The 18,818-nt window shown below is 40.7% G+C and overlaps 1 protein-coding gene across 4 annotated transcripts in view; it reads left to right on the top strand.

Annotated features, from left to right (window-relative positions):
• Positions 1–18,818, top strand: part of TRANK1 (tetratricopeptide repeat and ankyrin repeat containing 1) — a 49,580-nt gene that overhangs the window by 12,559 nt on the left and 18,203 nt on the right. For all 4 annotated transcript variants that reach the window (XM_039548602.1, XM_039548603.1, XM_039548604.1 and 1 more), the window contains exons 5-15: positions 922–1,040; positions 3,995–4,078; positions 6,829–6,967; positions 7,386–7,517; positions 9,239–9,406; positions 11,202–11,357; positions 11,711–11,962; positions 12,838–13,014; positions 14,437–17,310; positions 17,915–18,114; positions 18,576–18,713. In XM_039548602.1, coding sequence (XP_039404536.1) covers positions 922–1,040; positions 3,995–4,078; positions 6,829–6,967; positions 7,386–7,517; positions 9,239–9,406; positions 11,202–11,357; positions 11,711–11,962; positions 12,838–13,014; positions 14,437–17,310; positions 17,915–18,114; positions 18,576–18,713 — 4,439 coding nt within the window. The remainder of the gene's footprint in view (positions 1–921; positions 1,041–3,994; positions 4,079–6,828; positions 6,968–7,385; positions 7,518–9,238; positions 9,407–11,201; positions 11,358–11,710; positions 11,963–12,837; positions 13,015–14,436; positions 17,311–17,914; positions 18,115–18,575; positions 18,714–18,818) is intronic.

Below are 18,818 nucleotides of genomic sequence, written 5' to 3'. Positions count from 1 at the left end.
TTTGTGAGATCATTCCTTTGATCCTTCAGTGCCTCAGGTCCATTTGAGGATTATGAGTATATTGAGGATGTGGTGAACTTGGTCCATTTTGTATACAGCAGATGCCAACAATCTCAAAACACTGCAGGGGAGCGAGTTGTCTCACAGGAACATTTCAATTATGGAATAGTTAGAAAAAGTCAAAATTTAGAGTCAGGGAGACAAAATTGGAGGTTTGGAGCTCCAGATCCTGGAGGCTTTAAGTGTGTTTTCTCCAGACCACTCTGCTTTTCTTTTAGCTAGATAGATTTGAAGATAATTAGAAGATAGGCGGTTAAAACATTTTTACAGTGCAGTGTATTTCAGTGTGGAGGACTTTCCCTCAGCTAGTAACGGACAGCAATGGAAAGAGGAAATGTGACCTTCCTGTGGCACTGTGTGTGTTTCTTTGAGCAATGTCCACCCTAAGTCTCCCTGTCCTCCTCTCAGTCTCTCCTCCTCTGCTTGTTTTTTAGTCTGTTTAACATGCTTCGTCTGATGGGCCTGCAGGCATGCCAGAAGATTTCAGGTTGTGCCTCTGCTGCCTTTTCTTGAGCCTGTAGCCCCATGTTAAGCCCCTTGATTAGTTGTTGCAGTCAGTATCTGGTTGACCCGTAAGTGGGAGACCTGCCATGAGGTTCGTTGAAGCCTCAATGTCTTGGGGCTTTGAGGTGTTTCCTGAGAGCAGGAATTAATTTTTTTGCCCTTGTTTAATGAAGTCTGGTGACTGATAACAGGGTGCTAAATCAGTTGTGTGACCAGCATTTCTTAAGCCCCCACTGGGCAATCCCCTGGGTATTAGTCAGTGCTAAAATTATCACAGTGCGATGAATTTAGTTGGAGACTCCAACATTTGAAGTGCTGTGTGTACCAAATAGTTTTCTCTATTGCTTATTCTTGCAGATGACCGAATCTTGCCGCCAACTTTCCACCCTGCATATGATTACATTTTCAGTGCAAGTTTCGATGCACTGATTTGGCAAGCGGTGATAGAAAGGCTGGCCCAGAAAGGGAAGTGGCGGGTAAGTGTGTCACTGTGTCACCATGTCACCTCCCACTGGATGTTGGGCATTCTTGTCTTACCTCTTCAGCATAAGCTCGCGTTACCTTTAAAAGCCAAAACTGTGAATATATGTTGCTGCCTGGTTCAAATGTCTTGATTTTTAAGACTTTGAAAAATGCTTTTAGTGATAAATAATTCCTGAAATTCCTTTCTGAAAGGGATACGATGGACTTGAAATCCTACTTGTCTCGTGCTGCTGTCTGTTGTCTCTTATAGTGCGACCTAGAGTCATTATTCAATTCAATAGTATTCAAATGAGAGAAACAGCCCTGTGAGCCCCGGGGGTGGAGAAGGAGAAGGAGGAGGTGCTCCAGGCCCAGAGCAAGGGGCTCCTTTGCAGCCTGTCACAAGCAAAGTGGAAGCTTCAGTTGGGGTTTATCAGGGAAAACCTCCTGTTGAGTCATAAGGTTCAGAAGGGACCCACTTGCTTTCCAGACTCCTCAGAGAGGTGCCTGGGTGTGGCTGGATCCAGTCCTACTCCCAGCCTTGGTGAATGGTTTATGTTTAAAGGATTATATATGTGTAATCGAGCCTCTATACAACTTTGTCCCACAGGATTAAGGATGACAAACCAAATATATCTATATGAATAAAATAAATAACTTACTTAAATTGACAATGATAATGATCAGACTAAAATACTTTAATCAAAATTTTTTACCTCACAGTATAGATAGTTATAGCAGCTAGTAAGTATAATGTACTATTTATTGAAGCAATATTGACGCGTAGGTATTAAAGATAGCAAAATAGTTATTAAGTAGAGATTGATGTTACTCACCCATGCCAGTGGCCATGGGCAAAACTCTTTTGCTCAGCCTCCAGGAGTAACCTTGAGGGGAATCTCCACTCAAGGGAGGAATTTACACACACACTTCAGGAAGGGGTTTGTTAGAAGACCCTGCCTTTAAAAAGTGTTGACTGTGCTTTTATAGTATAAAGTGACTGTCAGTCATGTGTTTCTAGGCTGGCTGTGTCAGCTTAGCAGCTTTCGATAAGTTATCAGTAGTATCACCTGTTGGTTCCTTTATCAGGAACTTTGCTGCATCGTCACTGGTACCAGTTTCTGTCAGGAAACATTGTTTTTCACATCCTCAGAATGTGTAACTTTGGGATTGATGATTCAGGCGGGTCTCAGCATTCTTCAACACCATAAGCAGTGTGACTCTCCCTTCTCTATCCATCACTGATAACTTTTACAATTTAGGTAAAGTTCAAGCTGTTTTACCACCATTTAGGGTAGAGTATCGTGCTACACAGCCTGTGGAGACACCATGAGGGAGCAGGCTTTTGACAGGAACCACAGCCTATGGAGGATCCACACTAGAGCTGTGGACTCACTGCAGCCCCACATTTCCCATCCAAGCCTCCTGCTGTGGGCAGGGACATCTTTCACTAGATCAGATTGTAAAGGGCCTGTCCAACCTGACCATAAACACTGTTAAGGATGGGGCATTCAGAGCTTCTCTGGGCAGCCTGTCCCAGTGCCTCACCACCTGTATCATAAAAAATTTTTTCCTTATGTCCAATAAAAACATACTCTCTGGTCAAGACCGTTGCCTCTTGTCCTGTCACAAATGCCTTGTTAAAAAGTCTTTTTTCTAAACCCCATTTTTATATTGACCTTATTGCAATAAGGTTTCTCTGAAACCTTCTCCAGGATGAATAACTCCAACTTTCTCAGCCTTTCATCATAGGAGAGGTGCTTCATCCCACTAATGATTTTTGTGGCCCTCCTCTGGACTCACTCCAACAGATCCATGTTTTTTCTGTGCTGGTGACCCCAGAGCTGGATGTAACATTCCAGGCTGGTCTCAGCAGAGTAGAGAGGTAGAGTCACCTCCCTTGACTTGCTGACCATGCTACTTTTCATGCAGCTCAGGATACTGTTTGTTTTCTGGGCTGCAAGCCGCATTGCTGGCTTTTGTCCTATTTTTTCATCCACCATTATCCCCCAGGTCCTTCTTCCCCAGTCTGTATTGATACTGGGGATTGCCCTGACCCAGGTGAAGGACCTTGCACTTGGCCTTGTTGAACTTCCTGGCGTTCCTCTGGGCCTGCTCCTCAACCCTTTCAGAGTCCCTCTGGATGGCATCCCTTTCCCTCGAGCGTTGTCAACTGCATCACTCAGTTTGGTGCCATCTGCAAACTGCCTGAGTGATTGAGGGCACCCCACAGTCTGAGTGGTGATGTCATTGGTGAAGATAATGAATGTACTGGTCCCAGTACAGGCACTTGAGGGACACCACTCACTACTGGTTTCCACTTGGACAGTAAGTCATTGACTAGAGCTCTTTGGGTGCAGCCATTCTGCCAGTTCCTTATCCATCCAACAGTCCAGTCATTAAACTCATATCTCTCCAATTTAGACCTAAGACTTGTGGGGGACTGTATCAAAGGCCTTTCAGAAGTCCAAGTAAATGGCATCCATAGTTCTTCCCTTGTCCTCTGGTGAAGCTTGGTGGGTTTTCAAGGAGCAAGGCAAAGTCTTTTAGAGAAACTGAGAAAAAAGAAGAAAGTAGAAGAAGATACAATATTTATTTCTTGCTCTCTGCTTGGGATGTTGGTGTTAGCTGGAGAGTCTTGTACCCAATGTAAAGGTCCATTCCTAAAGCAAAGGGTTACTTCCAAGTGTTGGAAGTATTCCAAGTATTGGAGACTCTTTTAGAACCTAACCTTTTTACATGGTTTTTATTTCTGAGGAAACTTTCATCACTTGCAGCTTCCTACACTCTACTGTGTATTACATGAATTCAGGTGAAAATTAGAAAGAGAGATTCAGTTGGGATCTTATGAAAAGATCTGAAATACTGTTAGCCTGTGGTAGTTTTCCTACAAGATCTGATGACGCAGTGAAAAACAAAGTTTTAAGTGTACTTATACGAGTGTTAATGTTTGGGATTTTTTTTTCAGTCTTGTCTGTTGTTGTTGTCTGAGAAGCAAGAGTTGCCCCATGATCTCAGAGTTAACCAGGTATCTCTGAAGAATCTCTTTGAGGTAAAGTAGTGTTTTTTATTTTTTCCTTGTATTTATTTCTTTTCTTCCTGATCACTTTAGTGAGAGATTTTCCATCTCGAACCAAGAAAAATAAAATGAAAAGTAATATACAGACATTTTATGATTATGCTTTATCATCTATTCATTTGAAAATTTAACTTCATGTAATGTAATATTTCTGAAAGAAATTTAGTATTTCCATGGTGTATTAGTATTACAAAGGTGTAGTTGGCAGTTTTCTGTGAGCCAGGAGCTGCTGGGAGTTCACCAGCTCTGCAACTCAGGAGCAGCCAGTTTCCATAGCAGCGACATATCAGCTTTCTAAAGGCATCTCACAATGTGTGTGAGAAATTGAGAAATTCCATTGGGCTTTACCATAGAGTCCTACCTAGAATGATTCGGGTTGGAAGGGATGTTAAAGTTCCACCATGGGCAGAGGCACCTTCCACATCCCAGTTGCCCTGGGCAACCTGTTCCAGTGCCTCACCACCCTCACAGCAAATAATTTCTGTATTTCTTACAAGTTTCTTCCCTGGCAGGAACTTTGGAAGATGTTAGCTGTAGGCTACACAGGACCTTTGCTTGGTGTTTACTGCCTGGCAAGTTAAGGTTTAAGGCATATTTGTGGAATATGCTAGAATTTGCCATTTGGCTGTTGGAGTGCTTGTGGTACTTGTCATAATAATTTCAAATGGGTGCTTTTTCCATGATTGTATTTCAGTTAGGTGCCTGACAGAGTGAGCAGGAGTAATTCTGAGGGTAATGCAAAGGAAGTAAATTCACATCTCTTCCCAGGCTTGTTTTTAGGGATAGAAGAAGAATTAGTGAATGGATAAATGCAAATGTGTCTTGGTTGGGTATCATTAGGCAGATGTGCTGTGCCAGTGCTAGCAGAGTAACTCCACTCTGGAAATGAAGCATGGCAACACAGCAGAAGACCCATGCAGAGGGTCTTAGCAAAGTATCTTCCTGGACAAGCAAAGCAAAATGCCTCATTGAGATAGGAAAAGCGGGCAGCCTTTCAAAATAGTACGTCCTTTTTTTGTTGAACTGGCCCAACCAGTCTGTCTGTTCTGGTGGGTTTGTTGTGCACATGGCAAGCTGAAAGAATCAAGATGAAAAATCCCTAAGTGCTGATTCTCTTTTGTGAAAATTAGAAAATATGGCTTTCTGACAGCTCGAACTTCCCCTGCTGCTGCTACATTCTCCCTGTAATCTGTTATATTTTGATTTGATAACTGTGCTCAAAGAGTATTCTTGCCAGTCAAAATTTGGCATGAGGTATTAGAAAAAAAATATTTATTTGTAAACGTTGGAAGCATGTGTGAAAACTGCTATTTAAAGAGATGACTGGCACAAATGGAGAAGTTTTGTCTGAACACTGTTTCCGACCACCTCCTCATGTCCTGATCCTTCTGGCATATTGTCTCAATTTCCATCCTAGCTTCTACTGCACACCTCCAGAGTACCCTATATTGCTCTACCCCTTGTAGACTGTGCTTCATCTTCATTAAGTCCTTGCAAGAACATATTTTAAATTCAGCTGGCTTCTGCTCAGGCTGTGTGTTTTCTCAGAATCCCAGAATCATTGAGGTTGGAAGAGACCTTCAAGATCAACCCGGCACCACTATAATCTCCCCTAAACCCCAAGTGCCACATCCAGATGCCTGTTGAACACTTCCAGAGATGGTGACTCCAGCACCTCCCTGGGCAACTTATTCCAATGCCTGACCACTCTTTCAGTGAAATTTTTTTCCTAATATCTGATCTGAACTTCTGCTGGCACAAGTTAAAGTCATTTCTTCTCCTTATTTCACCTGGGACATGTGAAAGAGACCAACCCCCAACTGGCTACGGCCTCCTTTCAGGAAGCTGTAGAGCAGTGAGGTCTCTCCTGAGCCTCCTTTTCTCCAGGTTAAACACCCCCAGCTTCCTCAGCCTCTCTTCATCAGACTTGTGCTCCAGACCCATCACCAGCTCCACTGCCCTTGTCTGGACACGCTCCAGCACCTCAATCTCTTTCTAGCAGTGGGGGGCCCAGAACAGAGCACAGGATTTGCAGTGTGATCTCACCAGTGCCAAGTAGAGAGGGACCTTTGCTGCCCCGGTCCTGCTGGCTACTCTATTCCTGATATCAGTTTGTTGGATTAAGTCTAGGAGAGGCCACCAAGATGATCAGAGGAATGGAGCACCTCTCCTGTGAGGGAAGGCTGACAGAATTACAGTTGTTTAGCCTGGAAAAGAGAAGGCTTTGTGGTGACCTAGTTGCTCCTTCCAGTACCTGAAGGGAGCCTACAAGAAAGATGGTGAGAGACTTTTTACAAGAGCATATGGTGACAGGCAAGGGGGCATGAATTCAGACTGAAAGTCAGTAGGTTTAGTTGAGATATTAGGAAGAAATTCTTTACTCAGAGGGTGGTGAAGCACTGGAATGGGCTGCCCAGAGAAGTTGTGGATGCCCCATCCCTTGAAGTGTTTGAAGCCAGGTTGAATGGAGTTCTGAGCAGCCTGTTGTAGTGAAAGGTATCCCTGCTGGCAGCAGGGATGTTGAAATTAGATGATCTTTAAGGTCCCTTCCAACCCAAGCCCGTTCTATGAAAGTCTGTGAAATAAATAGTTCAATTTTACAGTGAATATGGCTTGGTTGTTGTTCCACTGATTCTCGTCATGAAAATATGGAAAATATTAAAAAAGAAATGCTTTTTGTGTATGTAAAAATAATGTGTTGTAATTGTTCTCTTTGCTACCAGACTTCTGAGTTGTATGGTCGCGGTGAGAAGCTGCAGGAGGTAGCAGAGTTAGTCAAGTGGCTGATTTCTATTGGGGCCAAGGCTGAGTCCATCGGAGTGTATCCGCTGCATGCTGTTATCAGACTGTGTATCAAAGCAAGTGAGTGACATCTGCAGCTAAAATAAAACAATGCTGGCTTTTATCAGAGAACTGACAGCTAGACCTTTTTTAAATTAAAAGAAAGTCCCAACAACTCAGGTCAGGTCATCTAGGTATAATCTTGCACATGCCAATAAAGCACTTGCTTAGAAATGTTGTAAACACTCTATTTGATCACCCATGCCTGATAGTGGTTGAAACCTAATATAATTGTTCTCTTCTGTGGTTTGAAGCAAAAGTGTGATTGATATGGGTCTTCTGTAACCCAAATATATCAGCTTTAAAAAAGGTACAGTGTTTCTTCCTGCCATCTCAGTGTGGAGCAACAGTTTGTGTGTAATAGATTTGCATCTTGCCACTCCATAGGGGAAAAAACCCCAGGATCTGTTTCTTTAAGAGCGTTTTTTTATCATTTCAGCAAAGAACCGTCTGTTCAGATGGTTGCTGACTTGGAGGCCAGAGCTGAAGGATAGGATCAACCAGAAAGACAGAGATGGACAGACCCTGCTTCATATTGTGGCCTCTTCCAGTGAATATTCACAGAAACGCAGTACGTACAATTTTCTGTGTGTGTGTGTGTTGTTTTGTTTTCATATGGCAAAATCTATAATGGAAGAAAGTTTCAGACCCTGGTGTTTACTGTTTCATGCTAAGGAAGAAAATGAGAAAGTATCTGAATGTAGACCTGTAGTGGCAACTGATAATTAAACATTTCAAGAATTCTTTTTTAAATTTGTGTGCCTTATGTGTGACCATTTCCTCTGCTCTTTGGTTTGGCTGGTTAGGATTTTCTCACAAGTGTGCTGCAGTTTTTAGAATCACAAAAGTTACCTTTTGAATTTTGATGTGCCCTTAAAATCATGTTAGACCACCTGGAGGCCTGAAATGAGGAGTTTTAAATCTCACAGCAAAAAGCTGTGAGATGAACATTCCTAATAACAATGTTGTGTCAAAATTGGGAACATATTGGGAATTTATTTGCCACAGACATATTCAAAGAAACAACAATTTTCATTCATTTATATACATTATAACATCCAACAGTTTTTTTATAGACACTCCCAAAAGCCCTCCCAATTTCTTGCATCATGGTATAGGTGTTTTGTTCCTCCTAATTACCACCAGAGCATCTCATCTATCTTTGTTTAATGGATAACCCAAATTTTATCCAGCTAAACAGTGCTTTATTATTACATTTGCTGTCCTGGTTAGACAATTACTATCGATTAAGTTTTCTGGGGTGTGTAAGCCTATGAATTGGCTCCATTACTGCACCTTCAAAGTATTAATCACGTTTTCTGGATTGTATAGGCCTTTGACTCCTTAACTCTCTCAAGATACCTTTCTTGTTCGATGGCATTTAATTCTTCTCTAGTTACATGACACCATTAGGCAATCCTTTATTGAATTTTGTTCTTCAACTATTAAGTTCTCTAAGGGGCATGGATCCACAGAGTTTCTTTCTGCAGGTCAGTGAGGTAATTTCTCAGGGTTTTCTACTGACACTCAGCCAACACAGATCTAAATGAAAAACCAACTAAAATGACACAGTCAAACATTCCTTACCTAAGTAAACATAGTTCATTACAAAATTTTTAAAGGATCACAAAATTCCTGGATAAGTAAGATACAACTTGCTGTCAGGCCTCTCCTGTTCCTTTAAATAGGTTAAAATTTAAGACCTAGATAGCAGCCTTGTCAGAGGAGGAAAACGAAATGCTTTCCTTCACAGTTTCTGTGGCATTTATGAGCCTAGCTTTTTCCCTTGTATTTCTTACTCTGCCCACGAGGTGGCAACAGGAAGCAAACATCAGTGCCTAGGTAACACCAGACTTATGGGTTGATGTTTAAAATTTATTTAGTAATATTCATATGGTATTTTTTATAAAGAGAGTATATATTTTAGTATGTAATTATTTATTTTATTTTTTATCTTTATATATTATATATATTAGTAGAAAACATATAGCTTTACATGTATCTATTAGTTTATTTCTTTATAGCTATATATTATAAATATTATAAACCCTAAAATCATAGAATACAATCACAGAATCATTAAGTTTGGAAAAGGCTTCCAAGATCTTCAAGTCCAACCTTCGACTGATCATCACCCTGTCAGCTTATGACACTGGAAAAATTTAGACTTTTTAAAGTTAAAATTGTGCTAGAAATTGTGCCAGGTAATTAAAAATAAAAAGGAAAACAGAACAAAACTCCTGAACAATGTGAATTATTCTTCCTCTAATTTTTATTCATGTATTGCTTTAGGACAAACAGAAGATGTGATCATGCTCCTGAACTTTGGGGTTGATCCCACTGTTCCAGATGCACGATCAAGATATGTCATAGATATCTTGAAAAAGAACAAAAACTTTGATGCTGTAAAAGAAGTCAGCAAGCACATTGAGAAACACACTTCCTCTGGGAAGCAGACAGGTACTACATACAGTGTGTGCTTTTCCTGTTTTAAAATTATGACCTTTAGGTACAAAATTGTTTTATTTCAAAGAAGTAGTAATGGGTGTGTTTTATGTAATTTTCCCTGTGAGTTGTCACCGTGATCTCCTACCAGTCAATAGTGAACTTTTTGTCCTTGCCTGAAGGCAGCTGCTGTCCAAGTGATGTTCAAATCAAGCTTGGCATAAAGCAAAGATTTTAGACTACATCTCAGTTTTCACGTGTGTATTGCATATACGTTTATTGGAAAACACTGGGTTTCATTGTGCTTGCAGCTTACGGCTCCTGGCAAAGAAATTCCCACAGTTTTTTTTCTTTGCCATGGAGATCTCTACTCTGGAGAAGGTTTTAGCACAGTGGTTCTCCATTAGGAGGTTAACACCAATACCTCTGTGGTAATGATCTCTTTGGTTGGCATTTCAGGTTGCACAGCCTGTCTTCTGTGGCCAGGGTTTTTTTTTATTTTGGGGTTTTTTTGGTGATGCACAGCCCACAAGAGTTTTCTAAGCTTAGTACAAATGAGAGGCTGGAGAATAAGCTCCAGCTTCACAGGGGCTTAACAATCTGAGGTTAGTCCTTCTTTCTAAAAGGATGACCAGCCTTGTCTCTCTCTTTGTCCTAAGAGGTAAAGCTACTGTTTTGTTTGGTCTTTCATGTATCTGAATTCCTTAAGGCATTTAGGAAATTCAAGCCAAGTTTTTTGGTGTTTATTTGAGGGCATTTACTGGGACATCATTTAAAATCTGCTATTTCCCATTACATACATATCTCTTAAATTTGCAGATAACATTTTGGTGTGGTGTATATTTTTGGCTTTGTTTTTTAATTTTAAGAGGACAAATTCTTTTATGGCTGTATTTTTGAAGTGACACTGAGGAATCAGACAAGCCCATTAAAACTGTGCTCTGCAAACATTACCAGGTTTAGTCATCTACTCTAATGATGTAATTGTGAGGCAGAATTTTCCTGCCTGCATACAGAAGCTATTACAGTTTTCAGCCTAGTGAATTATGGTAAACAGAGCCATGGTTTGACCTCAGCTGGCAACTAAGTACTGAGCAGCCACTCACTCACTTCCCCCTCCCTCCTATGGTGGGTTGAGATAAGAACAGTTTAAAATTTGAAATAAAGTAGGTTACTACCATTCCTATTATTATTAAAGTTATGAAATGCAGAAAGAGAGAGGAATAAAACCCAAGAAACACGAGTGATGCACAGTACAATTGCTCACATCCCACTAGCCGATGCCCAGTCTGTCCCCAGGCAGCAATGGTGCCTTCATGGCCAATTCCCCATAGTTTATATACTGAACATGACATTCTGTGGTATGGAATATCCCTTTGACATTTGGGGTCAGCTGTCCTGACCATGCTCCCTCCCAGCTTCTTGTGCACCTGCTCTCTGGCAGAGCATGGGACATGGAGAAGTGCTTGTCTCAGGGTAAGCACTGCTCAGCAACAACCAAAACATCACTGTGCTATCAACAGTATCCTCATCCTACATCCAAAGCATGGCGCACCATACCATCTACTAAGAAGAAAAATAACTCTAGCCCAGGCAATACCAGGACAAGAGTGTATTTGATGAAAGTATCAGATTTCCTTTGGGGTCAGAAATCCATCACAGGACTGGCATTGGCAGTAGAAGTTTCAGCCATCTGTTTTTAATCTGCCACTACACATTTCTTAGAGCCCTGGGATGTAATGCATTACAGTCTTGCCCTGAAAACATCCTGGCAAGGAAGTGGATTTTCAATTTCTGTAATGTTTTGCAGGAGAGAAGGAAAGTGCCACAGCTGATACAAATTCTCTCCAGGATGTTGTGGAACAGTTTGTCCAGTTCTGCAGGTGTGAAAATGGAGCACATAATAAAAATGTATTGAAGGAAGATGCAGTTAAGCAATTTCTGAAATGGCTGTCTTCTGTGAAAGGTGCAGTGAGTTCCCATTTCTTCCTTTCACAAAACTTAATTGCTGTGAAAATTGTGCTTGATGCTAACATACACTTATTGCCCTTTTACCCTTCCTTCTCTTATCTCTAACTTTTATGACTGGAATAATGTGCTTTTAATTATATTTAATGTCGTGTTTTGCACTCAAAACCAATGGAATATGCACAGAAATTCATGGTGCATAAAAATGTTCAAACTTTCTTGGATGGAAAGATACATTTTGCTGTTCCTTACTTTCAATTTAATGTGTTAATTATTCTGAAATTTGTTTACAGTGAGGTGGATTTCATTATATGGCTTTGAGTGAGTTACATTGTCTTGACTGTCTTGTAGAAATCCCTGAAGAAATCTCATGCAACATCTCCAATGCCTGTGCTAACAGCTTCATAAAACAGTTGCTGGCGAAGCAAATGTGGCATAAAGTTTTGCTGCTGCTAACAGGGAAAGCCAATGGGGAAAATCCATCAGGTGGAGGACTCTTCAAAACCTGCAGTCTTTCAGATGTTGACATTGGCAGCATTATCCAACAGTGTGAAAGATCGGATACACAAGTGCACCTCATGAGATGCTTGCTTGAACGAGGAGGTGAAAAACTGCAATATTAATGTGCTATAAGAGATCTAGTATGTTATTTGACATGTTGGGAGCAAGATGGTCTCAGAAATACCAACACATGGGGTTTTTTGTGGCTCTGTATAAGTGCAGCAGCTTGTTGGAGTGCAGTGCATTGGCTGCATCTGCTGTGTGGGACATGGGGAAGCTAGTAAGGCTACATGGGTGGAAGATGTTTATCAAATGAAGTTTGTCTGTTAGGGTTGGTAAAAGGCCAAGAACTATTGTTGCTCCTGCGCCTGTAGTTTGTTTTGGGCATTAATTTCTATGTCTTCAGCCACAATATTGTCCTGACAGAAAATGTAAGACACAGTCTTTCAGTTCAGTCTGCTGTTATGCTACAAGGAATGGACTACTTAATTGATTTCAAAGGCATGACCAGATGTCTTTCTTTTTTTAACTAGTGTAGACATCATCGTACTTGTTTTGCATGAGCTTATTCCTAGGATCACTCTGGCATATTTCATTTAATCTTATAGCTTGATGTTAGCTGTAAGCTATGGACACATGGTCCTGTTGAAGCCTTGTGAATGCCAGAGGTGCAAGGAGGCTTCTTGTTTTAGTCAGTGGCTGACTGACTTGGAGAAGATATGTTCTGGCCTTTATGTCTTCCTATTGCAACAGAAGGACTGTTTGCTCCGTTTAATGGGAGACAAAGGGAAATGATGAAGATCTTCTTAGTCAAAAAGTGTTTTAACAGAAACATGTAAAAAGCTGTGAAAAAAAGAAGCAGCTTACTGTCACCTGCCAGGCAATCAGCATCTGACTGCTTCTGTTCAGAACTTTCTGTAGTTAGCAGATCAGTGTATCAGTTTTAAACCCTGGTATTTTCCTGTCCTTCACACCAGCTCTGCCTGATGGGATTGGAAGCAGTTCTGAAATACCACTAAAAATATGCCTCAGAAAGAATTATTTTGAAGTGGTGTATTTGCTGCTGACCAAAGGCGCAGACCCTCGAAACCTCTCCATTACACAAGGAGATACTCCTTTGCATGCTGCAGTTTTCATCTGTTTAAATAATAAAGGTAAGGCTTTGGCTGTTGACAACATCCCCATTCCTTCCCTGCCCCTTCTGCTGCTGCAGGGACAGTGGATCAGGTTGTCTTACTGTGTCTCACTCAGCCCCCAAAGTCTGCAGGCCAGAGGATACACCCAGTCTTTGTTAAGCTGATGTGCTCTTGTTTGTGGCGGTGGTGGCTGGGACTGTGAGGAGAGGTAATGGCAGCTCAGGTGACACAGGGGAGTCAAGGAAGGCTCCTCTCTGAAACCCTGTAAAATGAGTGCTAGGTGGGAATATGTGGGGTGGAAGTATGTTGGAAGAAACAAAGGTAGAGTTAGAGCAATAGCAGCAGACTTTGGAGGAAATCCAGCAGTGGCATCTGAAATCTGTTTATCAGTTTTTGTTCAGTCGTAAATCAAGCGAAGTTTTCTTCAGGGGAGAATTGAGTGAAAGAACTGTAGGGCTTATGTAAAAATATAAAAAATTAAGACAAACTGTGAAATTAAGCCCCCAAATCAGGTTTGATTTTAACTTAAAAAAAAAACCCAACAAAACATTTTTGAGTTGAAGGATTAAAATAATTTAAAATATTGAATTTATTCATTTTTAAAGCACAAACATTTCATTCAATGGCTTTAGAGATATTAAAAGCATAGGTAATGCTGGTTGTCATTTTTAAATCAAAAGATTAAGAAGTCCCATGACAATATGTTCTCTTAAGTATTTTTCACTGTGTAAAGTTTTTGATGTGCAATTTCTTTACAATGATTTTGTCATGTCACTGTTTTACAGCTGGAAAAGAAATGTTTCACATATGTTGTCTCATATAAATCACATAGATTATCTGGGGGAAATCCAGAAAGCTGTAGAATATATATGTATTTTCTTTCCCCTCAGGGAGGTAGCTGATCTTGTTTTGTAGGAACTTGCTCCAGGGACCTCAAATATAAGGAAATAATTGGGATTTCCTGCAGGTTATTTTATTAAAGCAAAGTTATCTGCAGCAGATTACTTCTGGGTAGCATATTAAAGTGAACCAAATGACCCCAGAGCACTACCTCGAGCTGCTGCTTGTCTGGATGACAGGTCACCAGTGTCCCTTGGGTAGCAGTCAGGGCTGATGTTGGAAAATGAACAAATCTGTCTGTACCCGGAGGTTAAAAAAAGAATGAAACTGAATGATGCTATGGGAATAATTGCAGCACTAGGGATTTCTAAAGCTTTGCTGCCTTTGTATTGTTTTCCCTGAATCTTGGGAAAGCTCAGTTTTGAGCTGTTTTACATAAGCATATTCTATAAGCATGAAATGTAGATTTTGTTTTTCTTTTTAAAACAAATTCATTTTAATTTAGTAGCAGCAGAAAAAGAAAGTATTGAAAATTGTTGGCATGCAATGCAGCCTTGTAAAGCAAGTTAGTTTATTTTCTGTTTGTTCTTCTGCTTTCAGATGGCACTGGTTTAAACATCCTGAACTATCTACTTGACCTCTTTGCTTCAAGACCATCTGACTTTCCATATCTTAATCCAAACATACAAGATGAGAATGGAAATACAGTGATGCATATTGTTTTCCAGAAAGGATTTTCAAAGCAGACTAAGAGAATAACAGAGTTATTGGCAAAATTTGACATTAACTTTAACATAAAAAACAAATCAGGAAAAGATGTGATGCATAGAATTAAAAAAAAAGATCCACTGCTACTTGCCTGGAATAATGCTGCACAGGAGAAGAAGAGGCACCGCCAAGATAGAGCAGGGCAGTTGGGTAAAACATCTAAACCCATTCCAGCTTCTGAGATTTCACAGTCAAAGATCACAGGGCATTCTTCATCGGGGTTCTCATTAAAGGCACCATCTGGCAATGCAGTGCATAATGATTTAAAAACCCCATGTTCTGTAAAAACAAGAAAAGATCATTTGGGAAAGCAGGAAACAGAAGGAATGACCAGCTCCTTAACACTGCAGGAAAGTCTTGTGCAGGCAATCACAGCTTTAATTCAGCAATTGAAAGTGAGTGACACCGTGAAAAAGGATCATCCTCTGGTGCAAAACCCATCGTCAACCCAGACTAATTCGGAAGAGGGAAGGAGTTCCTCACTACCTTGTGAAAGCATAGTTCATCCTGAAAGAAAAGGGGATGACTGGGAGAAAAAGAAGGGAGCAGGGGAATTTAGTATGGCCCTGCCTAATGGAGAGAAGGAAGAACCAGAGGAGGAAAAAGGGAAGAGTCTGGATATTGAGGCATATGTACAGTTTGATAACATGACTTGGGAAATAGAGTGCACTCCTGAAATGCTAAAGACTTTGAGCAGCAAAGCTGTGCCTCATTATCTGAAAGCTAAAACTATAATGACAATTAAGCGGCTTGGCAATGGGGAATGGTCTAGGGGCCTTCAGAAGCCACTGAAACACTTGAAAGCTGATATCCAGCTGTATGAAGCCAAACTGGGCAAAGGTGCAAGAATGCTATGGGAACTTGCGATTGACTTTTCTCCTCGTTGCAGCGAGAGCCCAGAAAAGATCATGGAGACAGAACAGACAAAAAGTCATTCAGAAAAATCAGGTAGAGTTTACACAGAAATAATTAGAATTTGGGCCATTGTTCTTGACCACTGCAAGCTGAACCGTGCCTTAGAAAATATATGTATTTCCTACAACCGTGGCTTGTCCTGCATTTTGAGGAAAAAGCTCAAGGGTATAAATGAAGGACATCAGAACCACAGTGTGACAGCACAGAAGCGTGTTCCACGTTGTTATGTTGAAGACATGGAGGCAGAAAAATCAAAAGAACATACCATGCCTGAGTATTTCCCTCCAGCTAGTGCAGCAGAACTGGAATACAATATAATGAAATTTCACAGCTTCAGTACTAACATGGCACTTAACATTATAAATGATGTGCAGTCTTCTGTTGATTACCCTTTCCGAGTTGGGGAGTTGGAGTATGCAGTAATTGCTCTCAATCCAAAGCCTATGGAACCAATCATTTTAATTGGGCGAAGTGGGACAGGGAAGACGACTTGCTGCTTGTATAGACTTTGGAAGAAATTCTATTCATACTGGGAAAAATCTACCTTGGCAGAGGGACCTCTGCTGGAGAGGCAGACATGGCAGCAGAGACAGTGCAGTGATGTTGAAAAAGCTAGTTCAGGGAAGGAAGAGAGTGAACTAAAACACGAGAGTGATGATTCAAGTGAGGAGCAGGTGAGTGATGAGCAAGACCAGGACAGTGAAGATGAAAAGGTTTCTGTGGGCACAGCTGGTGCAGAAATGAATTCGTGTGGTGTCCATGAAGAAGACCAAACGTGTGGTGCAGAAGCATCAAACGGGCTGGAGCACCTGCACCAGATCTTCGTAACAAAAAATCCTGTCTTGTGCCGAGAAGTTCAGAGGAATTTCATTGAACTTAGCAAGTCTTCCAAGGTGACCAGTCACTTCAAGCCTCTGGACCCAAATATTCACAGGCTACAAGACATTAAAGATGAAAATTTTCCACTGTTTGTCACCTCCAAGCAGTTGTTGCTGTTACTAGATGCATCCATGCCTGACCCCTTTTTCCCAAGAAATGAAGATGGAAGTCTTAAAAGAGTCATTGTTGGTTGGAGTCCTCAGGAAGACTTGGTTGTTCCAAATTGGCAGGATGAGGATGAAGAAGGTAATCTTGAAGCAGAACATGGTGATGATGGAGGAGCTGCAGATGCATGCTCTAGGGAAAGTGATCCTTGGACTTTTGTGACTTACAATGTATTTGCAAATGAAATATGGCCAAAAATGATAAAAGGTAAAAGCTTGTACAATCCAGCACTGGTTTGGAAAGAAATAAAATCCTTTCTGAAAGGCTCTTTCGAGGCACTGAGTTGCTTTGGGGGCAAGCTTACTGAGGAGCAGTACAAAAAGCTAGGCCGAAAGAGATCACCAAACTTCACGGAAGACAGGAGTGAGATCTATCACCTCTTCTGTCTTTATCAGCAGATCCGATCACAGAGAGGTTACTTTGATGAAGAAGATTTGCTGTATAATTTATCTCAAAGACTTTCAAAGCTCAGGGAGCTGCCGTGGTCCATCCATGAGTTTTATGGTGATGAGATACAGGATTTCACACAAGCTGAGCTAGCCCTGTTAATGAAGTGCATCAATGACCCTAATGCCATGTTTCTAACTGGTGACACTGCCCAGAGCATAATGAAAGGAGTTGCTTTTCGTTTTAGTGACCTGAGGTCACTGTTTCATTACGCAAGCAAGAGCTCTGTGAACAAGAAGCAACGTGTTAGGAAACCGAAAAGGATATATCAGTTGTACCAGAACTACAGGTCCCATTCAGGTACAGTAACAAATTTATTTATAACTTCCGCCTGTGCTCTTCAGATGTCACTAATTATTGAAGTTTTCTACTGGCCAATTCAAAATCAGTCTCTATGTGGCCTGTTTTTCAAAAAGATTAGATGGACAGCTTTTTCTGATTTGTCAGTTCTGTTTTTTGACATCTCAACTGGAAAACCAAAAATGAATGTTTTTAAAATTTTCAGTTTTTGAACACTCATGCTTACTGCATGCCTCGATAGTGTTTGTGTGAGGGAAAATTTAACAAATGATCAGACCTGTTTCTGTTGTCTTACCCTCAAAGCACTAGATTTTGCAGCATTGGTGTGCTGCTTCTGCTTTTCTTACTTGTTTCTCATTTGTGACCTTTATTTTGTGAGAATGCTGCCATGCTGATGTAGCATGTTTTCTGATCTTTGGAGGCCCAAGAATGACATCCACTCAAATTGGCAGAAACATAAATTGAAGCTTACAGCTTCAGTCTTCCCTGACTAGTGTTTTTGTTGTTGTATTTCTTGATTCCAAATTTCTAACAAAATCTTGTTAAAAGTTTCTTTTCAAGGACTTCAGGCTGAAGTTTAAAACCTGTATTCTGCTTTTTTCAGGCATCCTCCGTTTAGCATCTGGAGTGGTTGATTTGCTCCAGCATTATTTTCCAGAATCTTTTGATCGCCTTCCTCAGGACCGTGGTCTCTTTGATGGGCCGAAACCTACGGTCTTGGAGTCCTGCAGCGTTAGTGACCTTGCAATTCTGCTGAGGGGCAACAAAAGGAAAACACAATCCATAGAATTTGGGGCACATCAGGTTTGCTTTTCTTAGGCTTTTTGCAGATTCTGCCAGTTCTGTTGCTAAATAATAATTTTGTATGAACTGCCCACAACTTTCTTTTTTAAGCCCTTGTCTCACTGATAAATCAGGCTTTTTAAACTTAGGAACCTTTTTTGTGTTGGTTTCTCTTTCTTTTTAATACGTCTGGTACTTTTTGTTCTTTTTTTGGCATGGGGTATTGTCTGACCTGTTCCTTTCTAACTCCAAATTTTCTTACACCAGATCTAAAACTGTCTGCACATACCACGCATTTGTCAGTCTTCTAGTGGCAGCTTTGTGACCTTTCTTGTGGAGTGTGCTGAAATATCTCTGTGAAATGTTGTCTGGTTTTGAGAAGGCTCTTGTATTATCATAATGTTTGTCTTTCTCTGTGCAACTGTTTTTTTTCCTTCTTTTTGTTTCCTAATATGGTTTTTTAATAATGTATTTTGTGGCAGGTGGTATTAGTGGCAAATGAAACTGCAAAGCAGAAGATACCTGAGGAACTTAGTTTGGCACTTGTACTGACAATTTATGAAGCAAAGGGCTTGGAATTCGATGATGTACTCCTTTACAACTTTTTCACAGATTCAGAGGTATTTAATTATTCACCATTTTCTGCATTTTTTCTGAAGTCGATCTTATTTGTAGTCTAATTGGTGTTGCAGCTGGGAAAGGATTCCCTCTTCTCTGAAAACAGA

Source organism: Corvus cornix, chromosome 2, assembly GCF_000738735.6.
Source record: "Corvus cornix cornix isolate S_Up_H32 chromosome 2, ASM73873v5, whole genome shotgun sequence".
In the NCBI taxonomy this organism is placed as follows: Eukaryota; Metazoa; Chordata; class Aves; order Passeriformes; family Corvidae; genus Corvus; species Corvus cornix.
This window is presented reverse-complemented; position numbering and strand designations above follow the sequence as displayed.